Source organism: Eleutherodactylus coqui, chromosome 4 (assembly GCF_035609145.1).
Source record: "Eleutherodactylus coqui strain aEleCoq1 chromosome 4, aEleCoq1.hap1, whole genome shotgun sequence".
Lineage (NCBI taxonomy): Eukaryota > Metazoa > Chordata > Amphibia > Anura > Eleutherodactylidae > Eleutherodactylus > Eleutherodactylus coqui.
In genome coordinates, this window is record NC_089840.1 from 4,604,321 (window position 1) to 4,627,048 (window position 22,728).

A 22,728-nucleotide genomic window follows, 5' to 3' on the forward strand; every position below is an offset into this window, starting at 1 on the left:
CTCTCTCACCTCCTCCCCTCTCTTCTCTCCTCTCCTCTCCGCCCCCCCCTCTCTCCTCTCCGCCCCCCCTCTCTCCTCTCCGCCCCCCTCTCTCCTCTCCGCCCCCCCTCTCTCCTCTCCGCCCCCCCTCTCTCCTCTCCGCCCCCTCTCTCTCCTCTCCGCCCCCTCTCTCTCCTCTCTTCTCCGCCCTCTCTCACACGCCTCTCTTCTCCGCCCTCTCTCACGCCTCTCTTCTCCGCCCCCTCTCACGCCTCTCTTCTCCGCCCTCTCTCACGCCTCTCTCCTCCACCCTCTCTCTCTATTTCTACTCCCCCCACTCCCTCTTCTCCAACTTCATCCTCTACTACCCCCACCTCACCCTCTTTCCTCCACCCTCCTCCTTCTTCCCCCTCATCTCTCTCCCACCCTCTTCCCCTACTACCCCACCCTTCACTGCTCCCCTCACTCCACCCTCTCACCTCCTCCCTCTCTTCTCTCTCTCCTCTGCCCCTCTCTACCCTCCTCTCCACTCCGCCCACTCTCCCCCGCCTCTCCCCTCCGCCCCCTCTCCCCCGCCTCTCCACTCCGCCCTCTCCCCCGCCTCTCCCCGCCCCTCCCCTCCGCCCCTCCCCTCCGCCCCTCCCCTCCGCCCTCTACCCCCGCCGCCTCTCCCCTCCGCCCTCTCCCCCGCCGCTCTCCTCCGCCCTCTCCCACGCCGCTCTCCTCCGCCCTCTCCCACGCCTCTCTGCTCCGCCCCCTCTCACGCCTCTCTGCTCCGCCCCCTCTCACGCCTCTCTCCTCCGCCCCCTCTCACGCCTCTCTCCTCCGCCCCCTCTCACGCCTCTCTCCTCCGCCCCCTCTCACGCCTCTCTCCTCCGCCCCCTCTCACGCCTCTCTCCTCCGCCCCCTCTCACGCCTCTCTCCTCCGCCCCCTCTCACGCCTCTCTCCTCCGCCCCCTCTCACGCCTCTCTCCTCCGCCCCCTCTCACGCCTCTCTCCTCCGCCCCCTCTCACGCCTCTCCCCTCCGCCCCTCCCCCGCCTATCCCCCGCCCTCTCCCACTCCTCTCTTCTCCGCCCTCTCCCTCACTCCTCTCTTCTCCGCCCTCTCCCTCACTCCTCTCTCTCCGCCCTCTCCCTCACTCCTCTCTTCTCCGCCCTCTCCCTCACTCCTCTCTTCTCCGCCCTCTCCCTCACTCCTCTCTTCTCCGCCCTCTCCCTCACTCCTCTCTTCTCCGCCCTCTCCCTCACTCCTCTCTTCTCCGCCCTCTCCCTCACTCCTCTCTTCTCCGCCCTCTCCCTCACTCCTCTCTTCTCCGCCCTCTCCCTCACTCCTCTCTTCTCCGCCCTCTCCCTCACTCCTCTCTTCTCCGCCCTCTCCCTCACTCCTCTCTTCTCCGCCCTCTCCCTCACTCCTCTCTTCTCCGCCCTCTCCCTCACTCCTCTCTTCTCCGCCCTCTCCCTCACTCCTCTCTTCTCCGCCCTCTCCCTCACTCCTCTCTTCTCCGCCCTCTCCCTCACTCCTCTCTTCTCCGCCCTCTCCCTCACTCCTCTCTTCTCCGCCCTCTCCCTCACTCCTCTCTTCTCCGCCCTCTCCCTCACTCCTCTCTTCTCCGCCCTCTCCCTCACTCCTCTCTTCTCCGCCCTCTCCCTCACTCCTCTCTTCTCCGCCCTCTCCCTCACTCCTCTCTTCTCCGCCCTCTCCCTCACTCCTCTCTTCTCCGCCCTCTCCCTCACTCCTCTCTTCTCCGCCCTCTCCCTCACTCCTCTCTTCTCCGCCCTCTCCCTCACTCCTCTCTTCTCCGCCCTCTCCCTCACTCCTCTCTTCTCCGCCCTCTCCCTCACTCCTCTCTTCTCCGCCCTCTCCCTCACTCCTCTCTTCTCCGCCCTCTCCCTCACTCCTCTCTTCTCCGCCCTCTCCCTCACTCCTCTCTTCTCCGCCCTCTCCCTCACTCCTCTCTTCTCCGCCCTCTCCCTCACTCCTCTCTTCTCCGCCCTCTCCCTCACTCCTCTCTTCTCCGCCCTCTCCCTCACTCCTCTCTTCTCCGCCCTCTCCCTCACTCCTCTCTTCTCCGCCCTCTCCCTCACTCCTCTCTTCTCCGCCCTCTCCCTCACTCCTCTCTTCTCCGCCCTCTCCCTCACTCCTCTCTTCTCCGCCCTCTCCCTCACTCCTCTCTTCTCCGCCCTCTCCCTCACTCCTCTCTTCTCCGCCCTCTCCCTCACTCCTCTCTTCTCCGCCCTCTCCCTCACTCCTCTCTTCTCCGCCCTCTCCCTCACTCCTCTCTTCTCCGCCCTCTCCCTCACTCCTCTCTTCTCCGCCCTCTCCCTCACTCCTCTCTTCTCCGCCCTCTCCCTCACTCCTCTCTTCTCCGCCCTCTCCCTCACTCCTCTCTTCTCCGCCCTCTCCCTCACTCCTCTCTTCTCCGCCCTCTCCCTCACTCCTCTCTTCTCCGCCCTCTCCCTCACTCCTCTCTTCTCCGCCCTCTCCCTCACTCCTCTCTTCTCCGCCCTCTCCCTCACTCCTCTCTTCTCCGCCCTCTCCCTCACTCCTCTCTTCTCCGCCCTCTCCCTCACTCCTCTCTTCTCCGCCCTCTCCCTCACTCCTCTCTTCTCCGCCCTCTCCCTCACTCCTCTCTTCTCCGCCCTCTCCCTCACTCCTCTCTTCTCCGCCCTCTCCCTCACTCCTCTCTTCTCCGCCCTCTCCCTCACTCCTCTCTTCTCCGCCCTCTCCCTCACTCCTCTCTTCTCCGCCCTCTCCCTCACTCCTCTCTTCTCCGCCCTCTCCCTCACTCCTCTCTTCTCCGCCCTCTCCCTCACTCCTCTCTTCTCCGCCCTCTCCCTCACTCCTCTCTTCTCCGCCCTCTCCCTCACTCCTCTCTTCTCCGCCCTCTCCCTCACTCCTCTCTTCTCCGCCCTCTCCCTCACTCCTCTCTTCTCCGCCCTCTCCCTCACTCCTCTCTTCTCCGCCCTCTCCCTCACTCCTCTCTTCTCCGCCCTCTCCCTCACTCCTCTCTTCTCCGCCCTCTCCCTCACTCCTCTCTTCTCCGCCCTCTCCCTCACTCCTCTCTTCTCCGCCCTCTCCCTCACTCCTCTCTTCTCCGCCCTCTCCCTCACTCCTCTCTTCTCCGCCCTCTCCCTCACTCCTCTCTTCTCCGCCCTCTCCCTCACTCCTCTCTTCTCCGCCCTCTCCCTCACTCCTCTCTTCTCCGCCCTCTCCCTCACTCCTCTCTTCTCCGCCCTCTCCCTCACTCCTCTCTTCTCCGCCCTCTCCCTCACTCCTCTCTTCTCCGCCCTCTCCCTCACTCCTCTCTTCTCCGCCCTCTCCCTCACTCCTCTCTTCTCCGCCCTCTCCCTCACTCCTCTCTTCTCCGCCCTCTCCCTCACTCCTCTCTTCTCCGCCCTCTCCCTCACTCCTCTCTTCTCCGCCCTCTCCCTCACTCCTCTCTTCTCCGCCCTCTCCCTCACTCCTCTCTTCTCCGCCCTCTCCCTCACTCCTCTCTTCTCCGCCCTCTCCCTCACTCCTCTCTTCTCCGCCCTCTCCCTCACTCCTCTCTTCTCCGCCCTCTCCCTCACTCCTCTCTTCTCCGCCCTCTCCCTCACTCCTCTCTTCTCCGCCCTCTCTCTTACTCCTCTCTTCTCCGCCCTCTCTCTTACTCCTCTCTTCTCCGCCCTCTCTCTTACTCCTCTCTTCTCCGCCCTCTCTCTACCCCTCTCTTCTCCGCCCTCTCTTCTCCGCCCTCTCTCTTACCCCTCTCTTCTCCGCCCTCTCTCTTACCCCTCTCTTCTCTGCCCTCTCTCTTACCCCTCTCTTCTCCACCCTCTCTCTCTCCCCCTCTCTTCTCCGCCCTCTCTCTTACCCCTCTCTTCTCCGCCCTCTCTCTTACCCCTCTCTTCTCCGCCCTCTCTCTTACCCCTCTCTTCTCCGCCCTCTCTCTTACCCCTCTCTTCTCCGCCCTCTCTCTTACCCCTCTCTTCTCCGCCCTCTCTCTTACCCCTCTCTTCTCCGCCCTCTCTCTTACCCCTCTCTTCTCCGCCCTCTCTCTTACCCCTCTCTTCTCCGCCCTCTCTCTTACCCCTCTCTTCTCCGCCCTCTCTCTTACCCCTCTCTTCTCCGCCCTCTCTCTTACCCCTCTCTTCTCCGCCCTCTCTCTTACCCCTCTCTTCTCCGCCCTCTCTCTTACCCCTCTCTTCTCCGCCCTCTCTCTTACCCCTCTCTTCTCCGCCCTCTCTCTTACCCCTCTCTTCTCCGCCCTCTCTCTTACCCCTCTCTTCTCCGCCCTCTCTCTTACCCCTCTCTTCTCCGCCCTCTCTCTTACCCCTCTCTTCTCCGCCCTCTCTCTTACCCCTCTCTTCTCCGCCCTCTCTCTTACCCCTCTCTTCTCCGCCCTCTCTCTTACCCCTCTCTTCTCCGCCCTCTCTCTTACCCCTCTCTTCTCCGCCCTCTCTCTTACCCCTCTCTTCTCCGCCCTCTCTCTTACCCCTCTCTTCTCCGCCCTCTCTCTTACCCCTCTCTTCTCCGCCCTCTCTCTTACCCCTCTCTTCTCCGCCCTCTCTTACCCCTCTCTTCTCCGCCCTCTCTCTTACCCCTCTCTTCTCCGCCCTCTCTCTTACCCCTCTCTTCTCCGCCCTCTCTTACCCCTCTCTTCTCCGCCCTCTCTCTTACCCCTCTCTTCTCCGCCCTCTCTCTTACCCCTCTCTTCTCCGCCCTCTCTCTTACCCCTCTCTTCTCCGCCCTCTCTCTTACCCCTCTCTTCTCCGCCCTCTCTCTTACCCCTCTCTTCTCCGCCCTCTCTCTTACCCCTCTCTTCTCCGCCCTCTCTCTTACCCCTCTCTTCTCCGCCCTCTCTCTTACCCCTCTCTTCTCCGCCCTCTCTCTTACCCCTCTCTTCTCCGCCCTCTCTCTTACCCCTCTCTTCTCCGCCCTCTCTCTTACCCCTCTCTTCTCCGCCCTCTCTCTTACCCCTCTCTTCTCCGCCCTCTCTCTTACCCCTCTCTTCTCCGCCCTCTCTCTTACCCCTCTCTTCTCCGCCCTCTCTCTTACCCCTCTCTTCTCCGCCCTCTCTCTTACCCCTCTCTTCTCCGCCCTCTCTCTTACCCCTCTCTTCTCCGCCCTCTCTCTTACCCCTCTCTTCTCCGCCCTCTCTCTTACCCCTCTCTTCTCCGCCCTCTCTCTTACCCCTCTCTTCTCCGCCCTCTCTCTTACCCCTCTCTTCTCCGCCCTCTCTCTTACCCCTCTCTTCTCCGCCCTCTCTCTTACCCCTCTCTTCTCCGCCCTCTCTCTTACCCCTCTCTTCTCCGCCCTCTCTCTTACCCCTCTCTTCTCCGCCCTCTCTCTTACCCCTCTCTTCTCCGCCCTCTCTCTTACCCCTCTCTTCTCCGCCCTCTCTCTTACCCCTCTCTTCTCCGCCCTCTCTCTTACCCCTCTCTTCTCCGCCCTCTCTCTTACCCCTCTCTTCTCCGCCCTCTCTCTTACCCCTCTCTTCTCCGCCCTCTCTCTTACCCCTCTCTTCTCCGCCCTCTCTCTTACCCCTCTCTTCTCCGCCCTCTCTCTTACCCCTCTCTTCTCCGCCCTCTCTCTTACCCCTCTCTTCTCCGCCCTCTCTCTTACCCCTCTCTTCTCCGCCCTCTCTCTTACCCCTGTCTTCTCCGCCCTCTCTCTTACTCCTCTCTTCTCCGCCCTCTCTCTTACTCCTCTCTTCTCCGCCCTCTCTCTTACTCCTCTCTTCTCCGCCCTCTCTCTTACTCCTCTCTTCTCCGCCCTCTCTCTTACTCCTCTCTTCTCCGCCCTCTCTCTTACTCCTCTCTTCTCCGCCTTCTCTCTTACTCCTCTCTTCTCCGCCCTCTCTCTTACTCCTCTCTTCTCCGCCCTCTCTCTTACCCCTCTCTTCTCCGCCCTCTCTCTTACCCCTCTCTTCTCCGCCCTCTCTCTTACCCCTCTCTTCTCCGCCCTCTCTCTTACCCCTCTCTTCTCCGCCCTCTCTCTTACCCCTCTCTTCTCCGCCCTCTCTCTTACCCCTCTCTTCTCCGCCCTCTCTCTTACCCCTCTCTTCTCCGCCCTCTCTCTTACTCCTCTCTTCTCCGCCCTCTCTCTTACTCCTCTCTTCTCCGCCCTCTCTCTTACTCCTCTCTTCTCCGCCCTCTCTCTTACTCCTCTCTTCTCCGCCCTCTCTCTTACTCCTCTCTTCTCCGCCTCTCTCTTACTCCTCTCTTCTCCGCCCTCTCTCTTACTCCTCTCTTCTCCGCCCTCTCTCTTACCCCTCTCTTCTCCGCCCTCTCTCTTACCCCTCTCTTCTCCGCCCTCTCTCTTACCCCTCTCTTCTCCGCCCTCTCTCTTACCCCTCTCTTCTCCACCCTCTCTCTTACCCCTCTCTTCTCCGCCCTCTCTCTTACCCCTCTCTTCTCCACCCTCTCTCTTACCCCTCTCTTCTCCACCCTCTCTCTTACCCCTCTCTTCTCCACCCTCTCTCTTACCCCTCTCTCTTACCCCTCTCTCCTCCACCCTCTCTCTTACCCCTCTCTTCTCCACCCTCTCTCTTACCCCTCTCTTCTCCACCCTCTCTCTTACCCCTCTCTTCTCCACCCTCTCTCTTACCCCTCTCTTCTCCACCCTCTCTCTTACCCCTCTCTTCTCCACCCTCTCTCTTACCCCTCTCTTCTCCACCCTCTCTCTTACCCCTCTCTTCTCCACCCTCTCTCTTACCCCTCTCTTCTCCACCCTCTCTCTTACCCCTCTCTTCTCCACCCTCTCTCCCTTTTCTCCACCCTCTCTCCCTTTTCTCCACCCTCTCTCCCTTTTCTCCACCCTCTCTCCCTTTTCTCCACCCTCTCTCCCTTTTCTCCACCCTCTCTCCCTTTTCTCCACCCTCTCTCCCTTTTCTCCACCCTCTCTCCCTTTTCTCCACCCTCTCTCCCTTTTCTCCACCCTCTCTCCCTTTTCTCCACCCTCTCTCCTTTTTCTCCACCCTCTCTCTCCTCTCTTCTCCACCCACTCACCTCTTCTCCACCCTCTACTCCATCCTTTCACCTATCCCCTCCACCCTCTCTCTCCTCCAATTATTATTGGTAGTTGTACAGGCCCCTACGCTCCCGCAGGGTTTTGCACGATATTCATCCTGTGTAAATGCATGCAGAGACTGAACGACTAGTGTTCAGTGTAAACAGAAGTCGGTCAGTTCTGAACGGTCGTGGGAAGAATGCTTTCCGGCCGCCACGCCTCCCTCCAATGTAAAAATCTGTCAGTTTAGGGTTCTTCCAGATGGGGTGCATATAGCAAAATCTGCTTCAACCCATTCCATAATTATTGGATATCGTTTTTTTCCCCCTTCCTTTCATTCCTCTCTCACACAGTTATGGGGGGCTACAACCTGCCATTTTAGAAACAAATCTGCCATTCAACAGCACCCAATTTCTTTCTTCCTCCTTCAACTGTCGCCATTGAGATGCCAGAAAATATATCCAAGCATTTGGGATTGCCCACCGTCCCGGCTGTTTATCCCTTTGAAGGGTCTCCAATTTTAGAACAAGTTCTATTCTCTTTGTACGCAAATCGATCCATGTGAAGCTGCCCCTCCAGCTGGCTCTACCTCCCCTCCCCTCCTCTCCTTCTTGCTGTTGGGGGTCCCCAGGGCTCGGTCCTCAGCCCCCTCCTCTCCTCTTTCCCTTGCTGTAGGGTCCCCCAGGGCTTGGTCCTCAGCTGCCTCCTCTCCTCTTTCCCTTGCTGTAGGGTCCCCCAGGGCTCGGTCCTCAGCCCCCTCCTCTTCCCCTTGCTGTGGGGTCCCCCAGGGCTCGGTCCTCAGCCCCCTCCTCTTCCCCTTGCTGTGGGGTCCCCCAGGGCTCGGTCCTCAGCCCCCTCCTCTTCCCCTTGCTGTGGGGTCCCCCAGGGCTCGGTCCTCGGACCCCTTCTCTTCTCCATCTACACAACCCCTATTGGACAAACCATCAGGAAATGTGGCATTCAGTACCATCTCTACCGACACCCAGTTATACACCTCTTCCAGTGACATCAGTGCCGCCCTACATCGTATCCCTCATCCACCACCCCGCCCTACATTGTATCTCTCACCGCAGCGCCACCCTACATTGTATGCCTCCTGCACAGCACCGCACCGCCCTACATTGTATCTCTCCTCCACCGCGCCGCCCTACATTGTATCCCTCATCCACAGCACCGCACTACATTGTATCCCTCGTCCACAGCACCGCCCTACATTGTATATTTCATCCATAGCGCCGCCCTACATTGTATCCCTCCTCCACCGCGCCGCTCTACATTGTATCCCTCATCCGCAGAGCCGCCCTACATTGTATCCCTTTCTCCACAGCACCGCGCCGCCCTACATTGTATCCCTTATTCACAGCACCACCCCGTCCTACATTGTATCCCTCACCCACAGCCCCGCCCTACATTGCATCACAGCACTGCGCGGCCCTACATTGTATTCCTCACCCATAGCACCACGTTGCACTACATTGTATCCCTCCTATGCCAGGCTGCCCTACATTGTATCCCTCCTCCGCCAGGCTGCCCTACATTGTATCCCTCCTCCGCCAGGCTGCCCTACATTGTATCCCTCCTCCACCGCGCTGCCCTACATTGTATCCCTCCACCGCGCTGCCCTACATTGTATCCCTCCACCGTGCTGCCCTACATTGTATCCCTCCTCTACCGCGCTGCCCTACATTGTATACCTCACCCACAGCGCCCCGCCGCCCTACATCATATCACTCATCCACAGCGCCGCGGCGCCCTACATTGTATCCCTCACCCACAGCACCTCACCGCACTACATTGTATCCCTCACCCACAGCACCCCGCCACCCTACATTGTATCCCTCATCCACAGCACCGCACCGCCCTACATTGTATATTTCATCCATAGCGCCGCCCTACATTGTATCCCTCCTCCACCGCGCCGCTCTACATTGTATCCCTCATCCGCAGAGCCGCCCTACATTGTATCCCTTTCTCCACAGCACCGCGCCGCCCTACATTGTATCCCTTATTCACAGCACCACCCCGTCCTACATTGTATCCCTCACCCACAGCCCCGCCCTACATTGCATCACAGCACTGCGCGGCCCTACATTGTATTCCTCACCCATAGCACCATGTTGCACTACATTGTATCCCTCCTATGCCAGGCTGCACTACATTGTATCCCTCCTCCGCCAGGCTGCCCTACATTGTATCCCTCCTCCGCCAGGTTGCCCTACATTGTATCCCTCCTCCGCCAGGCTGCCCTACATTGTATCCCTCCTCCGCCAGGCTGCCCTACATTGTATCCCTCCTCCGCCAGGCTGCCCTACATTGTATCCCTCCTCCGCCAGGCTGCCCTACATTGTATCCCTCCTCCGCCAGGCTGCCCTACAGTGTATCCCTCCTCCGCCAGGCTGCCCTACATTGTATCCCTCCTCCGCCAGGCTGCCCTACATTGTATCCCTCCTCCGCCAGGCTGCCCTACATTGTATCCCTCCTCTGCCAGGCTGCCCTACATTGTATCCCTCCTCCACCGCGCTGCCCTACATTGTATCCCTCCACCGCGCTGCCCTCCATTGTATCCCTCCATCGCGCTGCCCTACATTGTATCCCTTCTCCGCCAGGCTGCCCTACATTGTATCCCTCCTCCGCCAGGCTGCCCTACATTGTATCCCTCCTCCGCCAGGCTGCCCTACATTGTATCCCTCCTCCGCCAGGCTGCCCTACATTGTATCCCTCCTCCCCCACGCTGCCCTACATTGTATCCCTCCTCTACCGCGCTGCCCTACATTGTATCCCTCTTCCACCGCGCTGCCCTACATTGTATCCCTCCTCTGCCAGGCTGCCCTACATTGTATCCCTCCTCCACCGCGCTGCCCTACATTGTATCCCTCCACCGCGCTGCCCTCCATTGTATCCCTCCATCGCGCTGCCCTACATTGTATCCCTCCTCCGCCAGGCTGCCCTACATTGTATCCCTCCTCCGCCAGGCTGCCCTACATTGTATCCCTCCTCCGCCAGGCTGCCCTACATTGTATCCCTCCTCCGCCAGGCTGCCCTACATTGTATCCCTCCTCTGCCAGGCTGCCCTACATTGTATCCCTCCTCCACCGCGCTGCCCTACATTGTATCCCTCCACCGCGCTGCCCTCCATTGTATCCCTCCATCGCGCTGCCCTACATTGTATCCCTTCTCCGCCAGGCTGCCCTACATTGTGTCCCTCCTCCGCCAGGCTGCCCTACATTGTATCCCTCCTCCGCCAGGCTGCCCTACATTGTATCCCTCCTCCGCCAGGCTGCCCTACATTGTATCCCTCCTCCCCCACGCTGCCCTACATTGTATCCCTCCTCCCCCACGCTGCCCTACATTGTATCCCTCCTCTACCGCGCTGCCCTACATTGTATCCCTCTTCCACCGCGCTGCCCTACATTGTATCCCTCCACCGCGCTGCCCTACATTGTATCCCTCCACCTTGCTGCCCTACATTGTATCCCTCCTCTACCGCGCTGCCCTACATTGTATACCTCACCCACAGCGCCCCGCCGCCCTACATCATATCACTCATCCACAGCGCCGCGGCGCCCTACATTGTATCCCTCATCCACAGCACTGCACCGCACTACATTGTATCCCTCACCCACAGCACCTCACTGCACTACATTGTATCCCTCACCCACAGCACCCCGCCACCCTACATTGTATCCCTCATCCACAGCACTGCACCGCACTACATTGTATCCCTCACCCACAGCGCCCCGCCGCCCTACATCGTATCCCTCATCCACAGCACCGCGGCGCCCTACATTGTATCCCTTATCTATAAAGCTCTCCACAGCACCCTACATTGTATCCCTCATCTCAATTCCCCATCCAGCCCAGGCTCTCCGCTCCGCCAACAAAATCAGATTAAGCGCCCCTTTAACCCGAACCTCTCTTTCCCGCCTCCAAGACTTCTCCAGAGCAGCACCTGCCCTCTGGAACGCGCTACCCAAAACTATCCGAGCAATCCCCGACACACAAAACTTTAGGCGTGCTCTAAAACCGCCCCTCTTCAGGGAGGCATACTATATCCCCTAAACCAAACCCCTCTGTACCCCCTGATAACATGCTCCCTGACCTACTGACTGCAATCCCTGCTAGCCATCATCAACCCCCCCCCTGCAGTCATACCGATTCTGCCACTATATGGCCTGACCATTGTCTGTGTATAGCATCCCTCACTCTCCAGCCCTGCCATACCGCGCACATCTCCACCCTGCCATACCGTGCACATCTCCACCCCGCCATACCGTGCACATCTCCCCTCCTTTACCTTCTGTATCCCCCCATTATCAGTAGTATGTAAGCTCTTTGGAGCCCCCCACCCCTACTGTCTCCATCAGCTGATTACTACATGTAGCCGGGGTTTTGTATCTGTTCCCCCTGTTTGTAAGTGCTGCGGAATACCTCGGTCCTATATAAATAAAGGTCGCTGCCGTCATCATCATCATGCCCCTGGAACTGAATACGGCAGTTTAACCCCTGCCACAAACCTCTCATTGAAGGAGGAACAGCCCACGATTTGCCAGTGTCGAGTGAAAGAACAGCCCTGTCCCAAAACCTGGATGTTCCGCCCTGAGATTCAGGTATAACCTACTTAGTATTTGTTGTTTTATTTGGCCTGAAGCCGGACGGATCCTCATGCATTAAATAAGTCATTACTAAAAGTATTGTAGTGGCCTGGAAATAGGCACTACATAGCGCTGTTTAGTTATGGGAACCGGTAATATAATAACCGGACCTAGGGGTTTAATCCGAGTCAGTTTACAAAAGGGATGCAGGTAACCTAGCAACCAGTAAGGACATTTATTAGCCAGCTGCACAAGATAGAAAAAATGCATAGAGACTCAGGTAAGGCAGGAAGCCTAGCAACCAGATAGATTGTGATTGGCTGCAGACAAACTGGTCAGGTGACAGAGGTGATAAATAGCTGGACAACGGTCGCAGGAGCCGGCGAGTGAGTGAGACGTACCAGGTGAAGCAAGGGCCAGAGAGCAGAGGCAGAATAAGTGTAAGCAATAAGTAATGAGTAGTGAGAAAAGAGAGGTGACAGTCAGAGGAGCGCCGAGAAGAGGAACGCCAGGCAGAGAGAGAGCGCCAGAAAAAAGAAGCACCCGACAGGGGAGAGAAAGTGTCGGGCAGGAGAGAGAAGTGAAAAGAGACAGAGATCAGCCATGACAGAGAGATCAGCCGTGATAGAGAGAGAAAGAGAGAAACAAGAGAGAAATCTGAGAATCCGTGAGTCACTGAGGAGGAGAGACAGCTGTGACAGTGAATAGAGGGAAAATAAAAGAGACATAAATATGAAGGGAGGGAGATAAAGAAATAAAGAGACATAAATACAAAGAAGGACAGAGAGAAGACATCCAGAGTAAGCTGCCGGTGTATGGAGGAGTTAGACAGGTGGCTACATTGTTGCAATTTGTGTATCAGTTATTATGCACTGAATGTGATGCAGTAACCCCCTCATCTCACCGCCTTATGTAATAATATCGTGGGTACAACAATTTAAACTAAGCCAACTAATAGGTGGTCTAAACTCAGACTAGACAGACTTAATAACAGGCTCATGGTCTATTGATGGCGTCTATATACTTCTGTGAGCCCGTATTCAGCAGAAGAGTAATGATCGCAGGCGGGAGCCTCCACCCCTTCACTCCGGTCTCACCATTAGACCCCGACAAACAAAACATGCGACATCTCTATGGCAGCTCAAAAGTTTTACTAAAGTGCAGTTACTCTTTCAGGGGCTTTAAAGGGGCCCCAGAGGCGCCCTGTAGAGACAACGTCGCGGCTCGTTGAACTGGACATTGGTTTTCTCCAGCAGGTTTCGGGGTATTTTGTAGCTTCCAAATTGTATAGTGTGCACACATCATTGAGCAGATCAGACACAAGCCATCAGTCTCATATCCAAAATGGCTCTCTGGGCAGAAACACCCAGACGGCCCCTTTTATTGTAAAGCATAACACCTGCCCTTTAATGGGCGTGCAACAGATTACATCAGTAACATATAGAATTCTCATTTGTCGGATCATATAGAATCCCCCCTCCTTCCTGCCCACCTTCTCTCAACTCCAATGTATAAGCAAGTCTTTGTCTTACAAACATGTGCTCAAATCTGAAACTGAAAGTAGATATCTCTTTGTTGAAGAAGATTATGTGTGGGGGATGGGGAGGACTGGGAAAACACTCAAGATGGACACACGCAATAACATATAACACTGTGATTTAACTCTTTCCTTATGCAGCAGAGTTCCACATTAGGCTGAAGTCACAAAACACACATAATACGTCTAGTTTAGTACAAATCGATAGACATTTTATACTAACTAATCATCATGTCTATCACATCGTTAGTGCTGATTACTCACTTTTTCTCTCCGTTGCTTTTCAATTTAGAACTTTTCTTCACTTTAATTTCTAGAAGCCGTTGGAGAAAAAAACAAAACAGATCGTCAGACACAGGAGACACGACCGTCCTGCAGCTTACATCCTCGTCAGACACAGGAGACACGACCGTCCTGCAGCTTACATCCTCGTCAGACACAGGAGACACGACCGTCCTGCAGCTTACATCCTCGTCAGACACAGGAGACACGACTGCCCTGCAGCTTACATCCACTGTATACCATGTGGCACAGGTTTACTGCATATACTGCTCTTCCCTCTGTCAGAGTGCAACTGGTGGGGGTCTGACCCCCAGGACCCCCTACGATCACCACGATCTGTCGCACGCACGCCGACATCGGACGTCACAACCTCTTCGGACCCCGGCTCGCAGCAGTGCGGCTCGTTCACACGTAGCAGAAATGTGGCAGATTTTCCAGAGCTGAAAATTCCAAATCTGCAGCATTTCCGCATCACAACCTGCAGCATTGGTGGGTCTTATTTCAAGTTGCAGTTCTGCAGCTGATTTCGTCCTGCAGCTCATCTCATCTCGCAATCAGCAGTCCTTCACCGCAGCGCAGAATCCCCGGATTTCCGCCACATGTGGACGTCCCCTTGTAGTCTATTTTCCTCCACTGCTGCATTCACTGATCTGCAGCCAGTTGAGTGCAAATGTCTCCGCACAACCGGCGGGTTCAGGCGCAGTTAACACTTCGCAGACTGGCTCAGTTTATGCATGAGGGGAGCATAAAACGAGGCGACAAGTAATTGTCCGCGCCTTAATGTTCAATAGGAGGGCGGCGGTCCGGCAGACGGTGATGCACTTTTGCATACAAGCTGTGGAGGAAGCCTGTAAGTAATGCCACCAACGTGACGGCCATTTTGAATGCCGCCATCTTGGATTTAACTCTAATTCTTCCAGGGGGAGGGTCGGTGTGGGGTATATCAGACTGGAGGAGAATCTCACCAGGAAGACAACGGCCGCTTCATTTTCACATAACTTTATTTGTTCGGATGTTGACAGCGATTGTTCTTCACGTGAACAATGGCGTTACCTGCAGCAGGGCGGGGCGGGGGCGTTCTTATGTCAGGTGAATGAAGCTCATGTGCCACCGCCACAGATATTACTCAAAGTAGACCTCCAATTACCCACAATGCAGCGGGCAAACGTCTATCCAAATACTGAGCGACCAGTTCTGTCGCTGATGAACCAAAATCTGGCCGACCAATAAAAGTAACTTATGAAGCATCCGCGCCCGCTGTGCCCCCCCCCCCCCCCGTCTCAGTCTAATGCGGTTCTCACACCTCCTCCACAGCTTGTACCCCCGTACTTTAGCCGCCCCCCTTGGGATAGAAATTGGTGGGCGGGGCCAAGAGCCGGTTTACGCTTCAACAAAAGGTGAATTATTAAAATCCCCGAGGCCCATCGCACACGGGCGGATTAACATTGTGGAGTCTGGAGCGGGTTGTCAGCAAATACTGCCCCTAGACATGCTACAGGAAATCGATTTTCCACGTCCACGAGGCGAAGTCAATTGTGATGCGGCCTGTTCTATTTTGGTGCGGATTCCACATAAACAGGACGGGCCGCGGAATCCGTGTCATCAGCTGTACTGCGCATATGCGAGCCGGCACTCCAGGCACATCTGCAAAACGGATCTGGACAGGTCCGCTGGGGCCACTGACCCGGCAACGTGCATGCGGCCGGAGGTCAAATGCACACGGGTGTATTTATATTTCGGAATCCGGAGCGGGTCGTCTGTCTCTGCCCCTAGCCATGCTACAGAAAATAGATTTTCCACCCGGAGGGAAAATCACAGCATGTTCTGTTTCAGCGTGGATTCCGCGCGGTCGGCTCGTCTTAAAGTCAATGAAAGCCATCCGATCGGCGGGCCGTCCATAGCAGTCACTGCAGAGGAGCAATGGAATCCGCATCATTGTCCAGTGACGGCATTACAGAAAAGAACACTGTGGACCAGAGGCGTAACTTGAAGCTCCTGGGCCCCAATGCAAAACCTGTAACCGGGCCCCCAACTATAATGCTTTATTCATACTACTGGGCTCCCTATATGGAGAAGAGAGGCCTTATGGGCCCCCTAAGGGTCCTGGGCCCGGGTGTAACCGCATCCCCTGCACCCTCTATAGTTACGCCCCTGCTGTGGACGGTTACACAGGGGTCGCCCGCCCGGCGCCGGGTGCTGCAGGAGCCCTCATGCCAAATCCGACCCAGCCACATGCATTCAGCCTTAAATTGTTCAGCCCTACTTCATATCCCATGAGAACACAAGCGCTATAAAACAATCCACGAGACCCCAACACTGAGCTCACATGATGCCCCTGACAACAAGGGAGCTGAACTATGAGTGCAGCTCTGAGGCTTCATCTGAGAAATAGCACCAATGCAAACAATGGTTTAATGCTCCGTGTGAAGGAGCTTCTCTGCACGGATTCCACGTGTAAAACCAGCGGGCGGAATCTGAGCGCAAAACTACAAGCGCATTTCTGCATGAATCCGCGTGAAGCAGTGAGATCTGCATGGAAGCATGTTTGAAACGCCACACCGACCGAACTAAATCCACGTGCGGATCCACGACAAATGCTGCAAGAGCAGCAGCTGTACGGCAGATCCGCCATGTAAACCAACCCCGAAGGACTGCGGGGCCGATCCGCAGGAACATACGCAGCATATTTTGCTATACGGATTAGCGCCATTTGGCATATTTTGGGGCGGATCTGCCGTGGATCCGTGTCCTAATCTGCACCAACAACGCGGATCTTCATGCAGATTCTTCACTGTTGAGAACCTGTCACATGTGAACGCACTCGTAATGCAGAAGCAAAGGCTACATAAAAAGGGCTGTGCAATTGCAAACCATCTGCAGAATAGGCCAGTGATAGTACATCGGTGGGAGTCCAAAACCCGGGACCCCGTTGTGTGCTCATGCACTGAGCCGATTACTACAGGAAGCAGACAGCTCCATTCCTGCTGCAGTGGCCAGGCTTAGTATTACAGGCAAATTTCCTATTTACTTTAATGGCAATAAGAAACACGGACACTGCAGCGGGAACGGAGCTCCGTGTCTGTGAGCGCACTAGTCTGGGAAACCGCTGATCAGGAGCGGCACCAGGCAGCGGGCCTGCGCTCTTCTACTACCGACGGATTGTCCTGCAGATAGGCACATCGATGGTTTGCAAGCGCACAATCCCTTTGATGTTCTTCTCGCCGGGGTTATCCCAAGCAGTGGAGGACGCAATAAGTAAAGAGAACGCTATTTTTTGTTTGATTAGTTGAAAGTTGAGAAACGTCCAAAGAAGCAAGAAGGCAGAAAAGAACCTACAGAAACATTAAGAGGTTACCGTGTTCAGCTTCCGCCGCGTCCATCTCTCTGACCAGGCGGATGTGCTGCTGGATGAGGTCGCGGATACCAGAAGGACAGTTTCTGCACAACTCCTGCGCCTTCTTGTTGGAAGTCACGGCGCGCTCCGTCTCCCCCAGTAAGAGAAGGGCTTCACAAAACCGGTAATGACCCTAAATAACAGAACACACACAATGAAACGACACGGAACCGTATGTCTGCAGCGCGGCCGCACACCACCGCAGCCCAGGACACGCCTCATACCACAGCTTGGCCCGGTATCTACCGCTCCACTGACTTTCGGTCGTTCTACTTGCACAGTTTGTGGCTTATATGCTCTAAGATGCAAGGAAAATCGGACATTGTGCGTCTGCGGACTAGAATACCGGAGGGAAGCCAAGCGTGCAGCTCAGCACATCAATACCCTGCGACGCTGCAGGGACTACAGAAGGGGGACGTATACTTCTCAGCAGTTGGACACACGATGGACAGCCGACAACAGCGTGCGCTTTTATCACAGATTGTCGGACGCTGGGATGGAATATTTTACTGGCTGAAAATGCATCAAATCGCAGTAAAAGCTACAAATGGCCTTCAGACGCTGTAAATCCCAGGCACACACTCATCACCAGAGCCTTGATGGTGTCGTCACAGGTCCATTCTACAGGGCGGCTTCTTTGCAGAGCTTCTAGTAAAACACACTTGAGGAGCCGCCCATCAGTGAGAACAGATTATAAAGGGTTGTCTATGAGAAAACCTACAACATGCCGTAACGGGCGTCACATACAGCGCTGCCCCCTCCCTACCCTGAACCAAGGCAGACGCTGCTCTGTAGAAAGGCGGACGCCTGCGGCGGCGGGTTACGGGTGCGAGGACACGATGCTGATTTATTGTCACCCTTTAAATTAAAATGAAATTGAAGGGGTTAAACCAGCTGTAGATCCGCAGTAAGCCAGCGACATGCGATCACACTCCAGGGCCACCCACATGGCCAGCCCCGATATTGGCTGCGGTGCTCCTACATAAACAATGGCCGCCCCTCGTCCCCCACATACTGGCTGCGGTGCTCCTACATAAACGATGGCCGCCCCTCGTCCCCCACATACTGGCTGCGGTGCTCCTACATAAATGATGGCCGCCCCTCGTCCTCCACATACTGGCTGCGGTGCTCCTACATAAACGATGGCCGCCCCTCGTCCTCCACATACCGGCTGTGGTGCTCCTACATAAACGATGGCCGCCCCTCGTCCTCCACATACTGGCTGCGGTGCCCCTACATAAACGATGGCCGCCCCTCGTCCTCCACATACTGGCTGCGGTGCTCCTACATAAGCGATGGCCGCCCCTCGTCCTCCACATACTGGCTGCGGTGCCCCTACATAAACGATGGCCGCCCCTCGTCCTGTACATACTGGCTGCGGTGCTCCTACATAAACGATGGCCGCCCCTCGTCCCCCACATACCGGCTGCGGTGCTCCTACATAAACGATGGCCGCCCCTCGTCCCCCACATACCGGCTGTGGTGCTCCTACATAAACGATGGCCGCCCCTCGTCCCGCACATACTGGCTGCGGTGCTCCTACATAAACGATGGCCGCCCCTCGTCCCCCACATACTGGCTGCGGTGCTCCTACACAAACGATGGCCGCCCCTCGTCCCCCACATACCGGCTGCGGTCCTCCTACATAAACGATGGCCGCCCCTCGTCCCCCACATACTGGCTGCGGTGCTCCTACACAAACGATGGCCGCCCCTCGTCCCCCACATACTGGCTGCGGTGCTCCTACATAAACGATGGCCGCCCCTCGTCCTGTACATACTGGCTGCGGTGCTCCTACATAAACGATGGCCGCCCCTCGTCCCGCACATACCGGCTGCGGTGCTCCTACATAAATGATGGCCGCCCCTCGTCCCCCACATACTGGCTGCAGTGCTCCTACATAAACGATGGCTGCCCCTCGTCCCCCACATACTGGCTGCGGTGCTCCTACATAAACGATGGCCGCCCCTCGTCCCCCACATACTGGCTGCGGTGCTCCTACATAAACGATGGCCGCCCCTCGTCCTGCACATACTGGCTGCGGTGCTCCTACATAAACGATGGCCGCCCCTCGTCCCCCACATACTGGCTGCGGTGCTCCTACATAAACGATGGCCGCCCCTCGTCCCGCACATACTGGCTGCGGTGCTCCAACATAAACGATGGCCGCCCCTCGTCCCCCACATACTGGCTGCGGTGCTCCTACATAAACGATGGCCGCCCCTCGTCCCCCACATACTGGCTGCGGTGCTCCTACATAAACGATGGCCGCCCCTCGTCCCCCACATACTGGCTGCGGTGCTCCTACATAAACGATGGCCGCCCCTCGTCCCCCACATACCGGCTGCGGTGCTCCTACATAAACGATGGCCGCCCCTCGTCCCCCACATACCGGCTGCGGTGCTCCTACATAAACGATGGCTGCCCCTCGTCCCCCACATACTGGCTGCGGTGCTGCTACATAAACGATGGCCGCCCCTCGTCCTCCACATACTGGCTGCGGTGCTCCTACATAAACGATAGCCGCCCCTCGTCCCACACATACTGGCTGCGGTGCTCCTACATAAACGATGGCCGCCCCACGTCCCACACATACCGGCTGCGGTGCTCCTACATATAAACGATGGCCGCCCCTCGTCCCGCACATACTGGCTGCGGTGCTCCTACATAAACGATGGCCGCCCCTCGTCCCCCACATACCGGCTGCGGTGCTCCTACATAAACGATGGCCGCCCCTCGTCCCCCACATACCGGCTGCGGTGCTCCTACATAAACGATGGCCGCCCCTCGTCCCCCACATACTGGCTGCGGTGCTCCTACATAAACGATGGCCGCCCCTCGTCCCCCACATACTGGCTGCGGTGCCCCTACATAAACGATGGCCGCCCCTCGTCCCCCACATACTGGCTGCGGTGCTCCTACATAAACGATGGCCGCCCCTCGTCCCCCACATACCGGCTGCGGTGCTCCTACATAAACGATGGCCGCCCCTCGTCCCCCACATACTGGCTGCGGTGCTCCTACATAAACGATGGCCGCCCCTCGTCCCCCACATACTGGCTGCGGTGCCCCTACATAAACGATGGCCGCCCCTCGTCCCCCACATACTGGCTGCGGTGTTCCTACATGGACGAGGGGCGGCCATCGTTTCCCACATACTGGCTGCGGTGCTCCTACATAAACGATGGCCGCCCCTCGTCCCCCCCATACTGGCTGCGGTGCTCCTACATAAACGATGGCCGCCCCTCGTCCCCCCCATACTGGCTGCGGTGCTCCTACATAAACGATGGCCGCCCCTCGTCCCCCACATACTGGCTGCGGTGCTCCTACATAAACGATGGCCGCCCCTCGTCCCCCCCATACTGGCTGCGGTGCTCCTACATAAACGATGGCCGCCCCTCGTCCCCCACATACCGGCTGCGGTGCTCCTACATAAACGATGGCCGCCCCTCGTCCCCCACATACTGGCTGCGGTGCTCCTACATAAACGATGGCCGCCCCTCGTCCCCCACATACTGGCTGCGGTGCTCCTACATAAACGATGGCCGCCCCTCGTCCCCCACATACTGGCTGCAGTGCTCCTACATAATCGATGGCCGCCCCTCGTCCCCCACATACTGGCTGCGGTGCTCCTACATAAACGATGGCCGCCCCTCGTCCTGCACATACTGGCTGCGGTGCTCCTACATAAACGATGGCCGCCCCTCGTCCCCCACATACTGGCTGCGGTGCTCCTACATAAACGATGGCCGCCCCTCGTCCCCCACATACTGGCTGCAGTGCTCCTACATAAACGATGGCCGCCCCTCGTCCTGTACATACTGGCTGCGGTGCTCCTACATAAACGATGGCCGCCCCTCGTCCCCCACATACTGGCTGCGGTGCTTCTACATAAACGATCGCCGCCCATCGTCCTGCACATACCGGCTGCGGTGCTCCTACATAAACGATGGCCGCCCCTCGTCCTGTACATACCGGCTGCGGTGCTCCTACATAAACGATGGCCGCCCCTCGTCCCGCACATACTGGCTGTGGTGCTCCTACATAAACGATGGCCGCCCCTCGTCCCGCACATACTGGCTGCGGTGCTCCTACATAAACGATGGCCGCCCCTCGTCCCCCACATACTGGCTGCGGTGCTCCTACATAAACGATGGCCGCCCCTCGTCCTGTACATACTGGCTGCGGTGCTCCTACATAAACGATGGCCGCCCCTCGTCCTGTACATACTGGCTGTGGTGCTCCTACATAAACGATGGCCGCCCCTCGTCCCGCACATACCGGCTGCGGTGCTCCTACATAAACGATGGCCGCCCCTCGTCCCGCAAATACCGGCTGCGGTGCAACTACATAAACGATGGCCGCCCCTTGTCCTGCACATACTGGCTGCGGTGCTCCTACATAAACGATGGCCGCCCCTCGTCCGCACATATTGGCTGCTGTACTGCTGCAGGGGAGCTAGTATCACGGCTGCAGATTCCTCTCCTCGTTTCCCTTCCACTCTCCATTGCCCTAACACAGCGGTCGTTCAGTACTGACCAGCTGCTATTTACACTGAGCGATCAGCTCATCCTCCGGCACCATATGCTGCATAAATGATGGAGGAGGAGCTAATCGCTCAGTGTAAATAGCAGCTGGTCAGTACTGAACGTCCGCTGTGTTAGGTCAATGGAGAGGGGTGGGTGAAATCTCCTGCAGCCGCCCCGCTGTGAGCCGGCGATACTAGCTCCTGCAGCAGCACTGCAGCCGGTATGTGCGGGGCGAGGGGCGGCCATCGTTTGCCCCACACTCATCCCGTCTAAAGGGCCTTAAGTGTGTCATGATCTTGGGCCGCGCCTGTTCCTCCAGCGCACACGTCCTCCGTGAAGGTTTGTTAAGGGATTGGCTGCGCCTGTAGTACAGAGAACTTCCTCCCAGTATAGACCCCAGTCACACGGTCACTGAAGATATAGTCACACGTAATAACAGACTCGTCTGACAGCGCACCAACAGCAGGTATAATCCTACAGCACCCACCTTGGGCCAGGAGTTCTTCAGCACAATGGCCTTCTTCCCATCACACAGCGCGTGCCTGCAACACAGAAGATTCACCATCACAACCAGCAACACTTGGCTAGACCTGCAAATAATGGCCAAGTGGTAGGTTATAGCCTGCAGCTCACTGCATGCGTGTAGGATATATATATATGGGGCGAGGCAAAAGTCTGGACACACCTGTTTACCTGCTGTAATAATGAGAATGCTGACTTCCGATGTGCACAAGTATTAATAAGCAGGGCGGCTGCATTTTTGGTGCAGGAGACGGTTTTGGCGGTCATTTTGAACTCCACCATACTGAATTCAGCTCAGTTTTTTCCAATAGGAAGGGATCATGTGACGTATCAGTCTTGGCTCAAATTTGCACCCTGAAGTGTGAGTTTTGCGCGATCTTTACTTGTTTAGGCACTGAGGGCGGAGTTTCCCAAAGCGCTTTACATGATGTGTTGTATGTGTCGACTCTTCTGCCGGCTGCAGACGGTTAAATATTTAATCCCGTCTTTGTGAACGGCTGAACTGCTGCGGGTGATATCTCTTCACAGCGCTGGAAGGTTTCCATATTGCGTATCTTTCCGCATACACAAGGGACTTTAAATGGCCCCAGAGATAAAGGGCCCCAGGCGTTAAGTCCAGCGACCTGACGGCCATTCTACCGGACCTCTACGTCCAACCCAGCACCCAGGGAATGACCGTTGCCTATTAAGTGGTGCCTGTGGTTGGGCTTGGGGCTCGATCACACGGCTGCATTGATGTATAATGTGTGAAACACGCAGTGAATAGAATCCATTAATTTAAAGGAGTTCATTCAAACATGAATATTCTGGTCGCATAAACAAACCCTCCACAGGTCTTATTTTGGCGCGCATTACTCGCTGAAATCGGCTATTCAAGTCATTGGGCCTGTGTAAGCAAGCA

At 56.8% G+C, this 22,728-nt stretch overlaps 1 protein-coding gene across 1 annotated transcript in view; it reads right to left on the reverse strand.

Moving 5' to 3' along the window:
- The window catches only part of TTC3 (tetratricopeptide repeat domain 3), a 143,432-nt gene that overhangs the window by 93,747 nt on the left and 26,957 nt on the right, over window positions 1-22,728 (reverse strand). The window contains exons 11-13 of the mRNA XM_066598977.1: window positions 21,793-21,847; window positions 16,738-16,909; window positions 13,365-13,413 (exon numbers count right to left, since the gene is read on the reverse strand). Of these exons, the coding sequence (XP_066455074.1) occupies window positions 13,365-13,413; window positions 16,738-16,909; window positions 21,793-21,847 (276 nt within the window). The remainder of the gene's footprint in view (window positions 1-13,364; window positions 13,414-16,737; window positions 16,910-21,792; window positions 21,848-22,728) is intronic.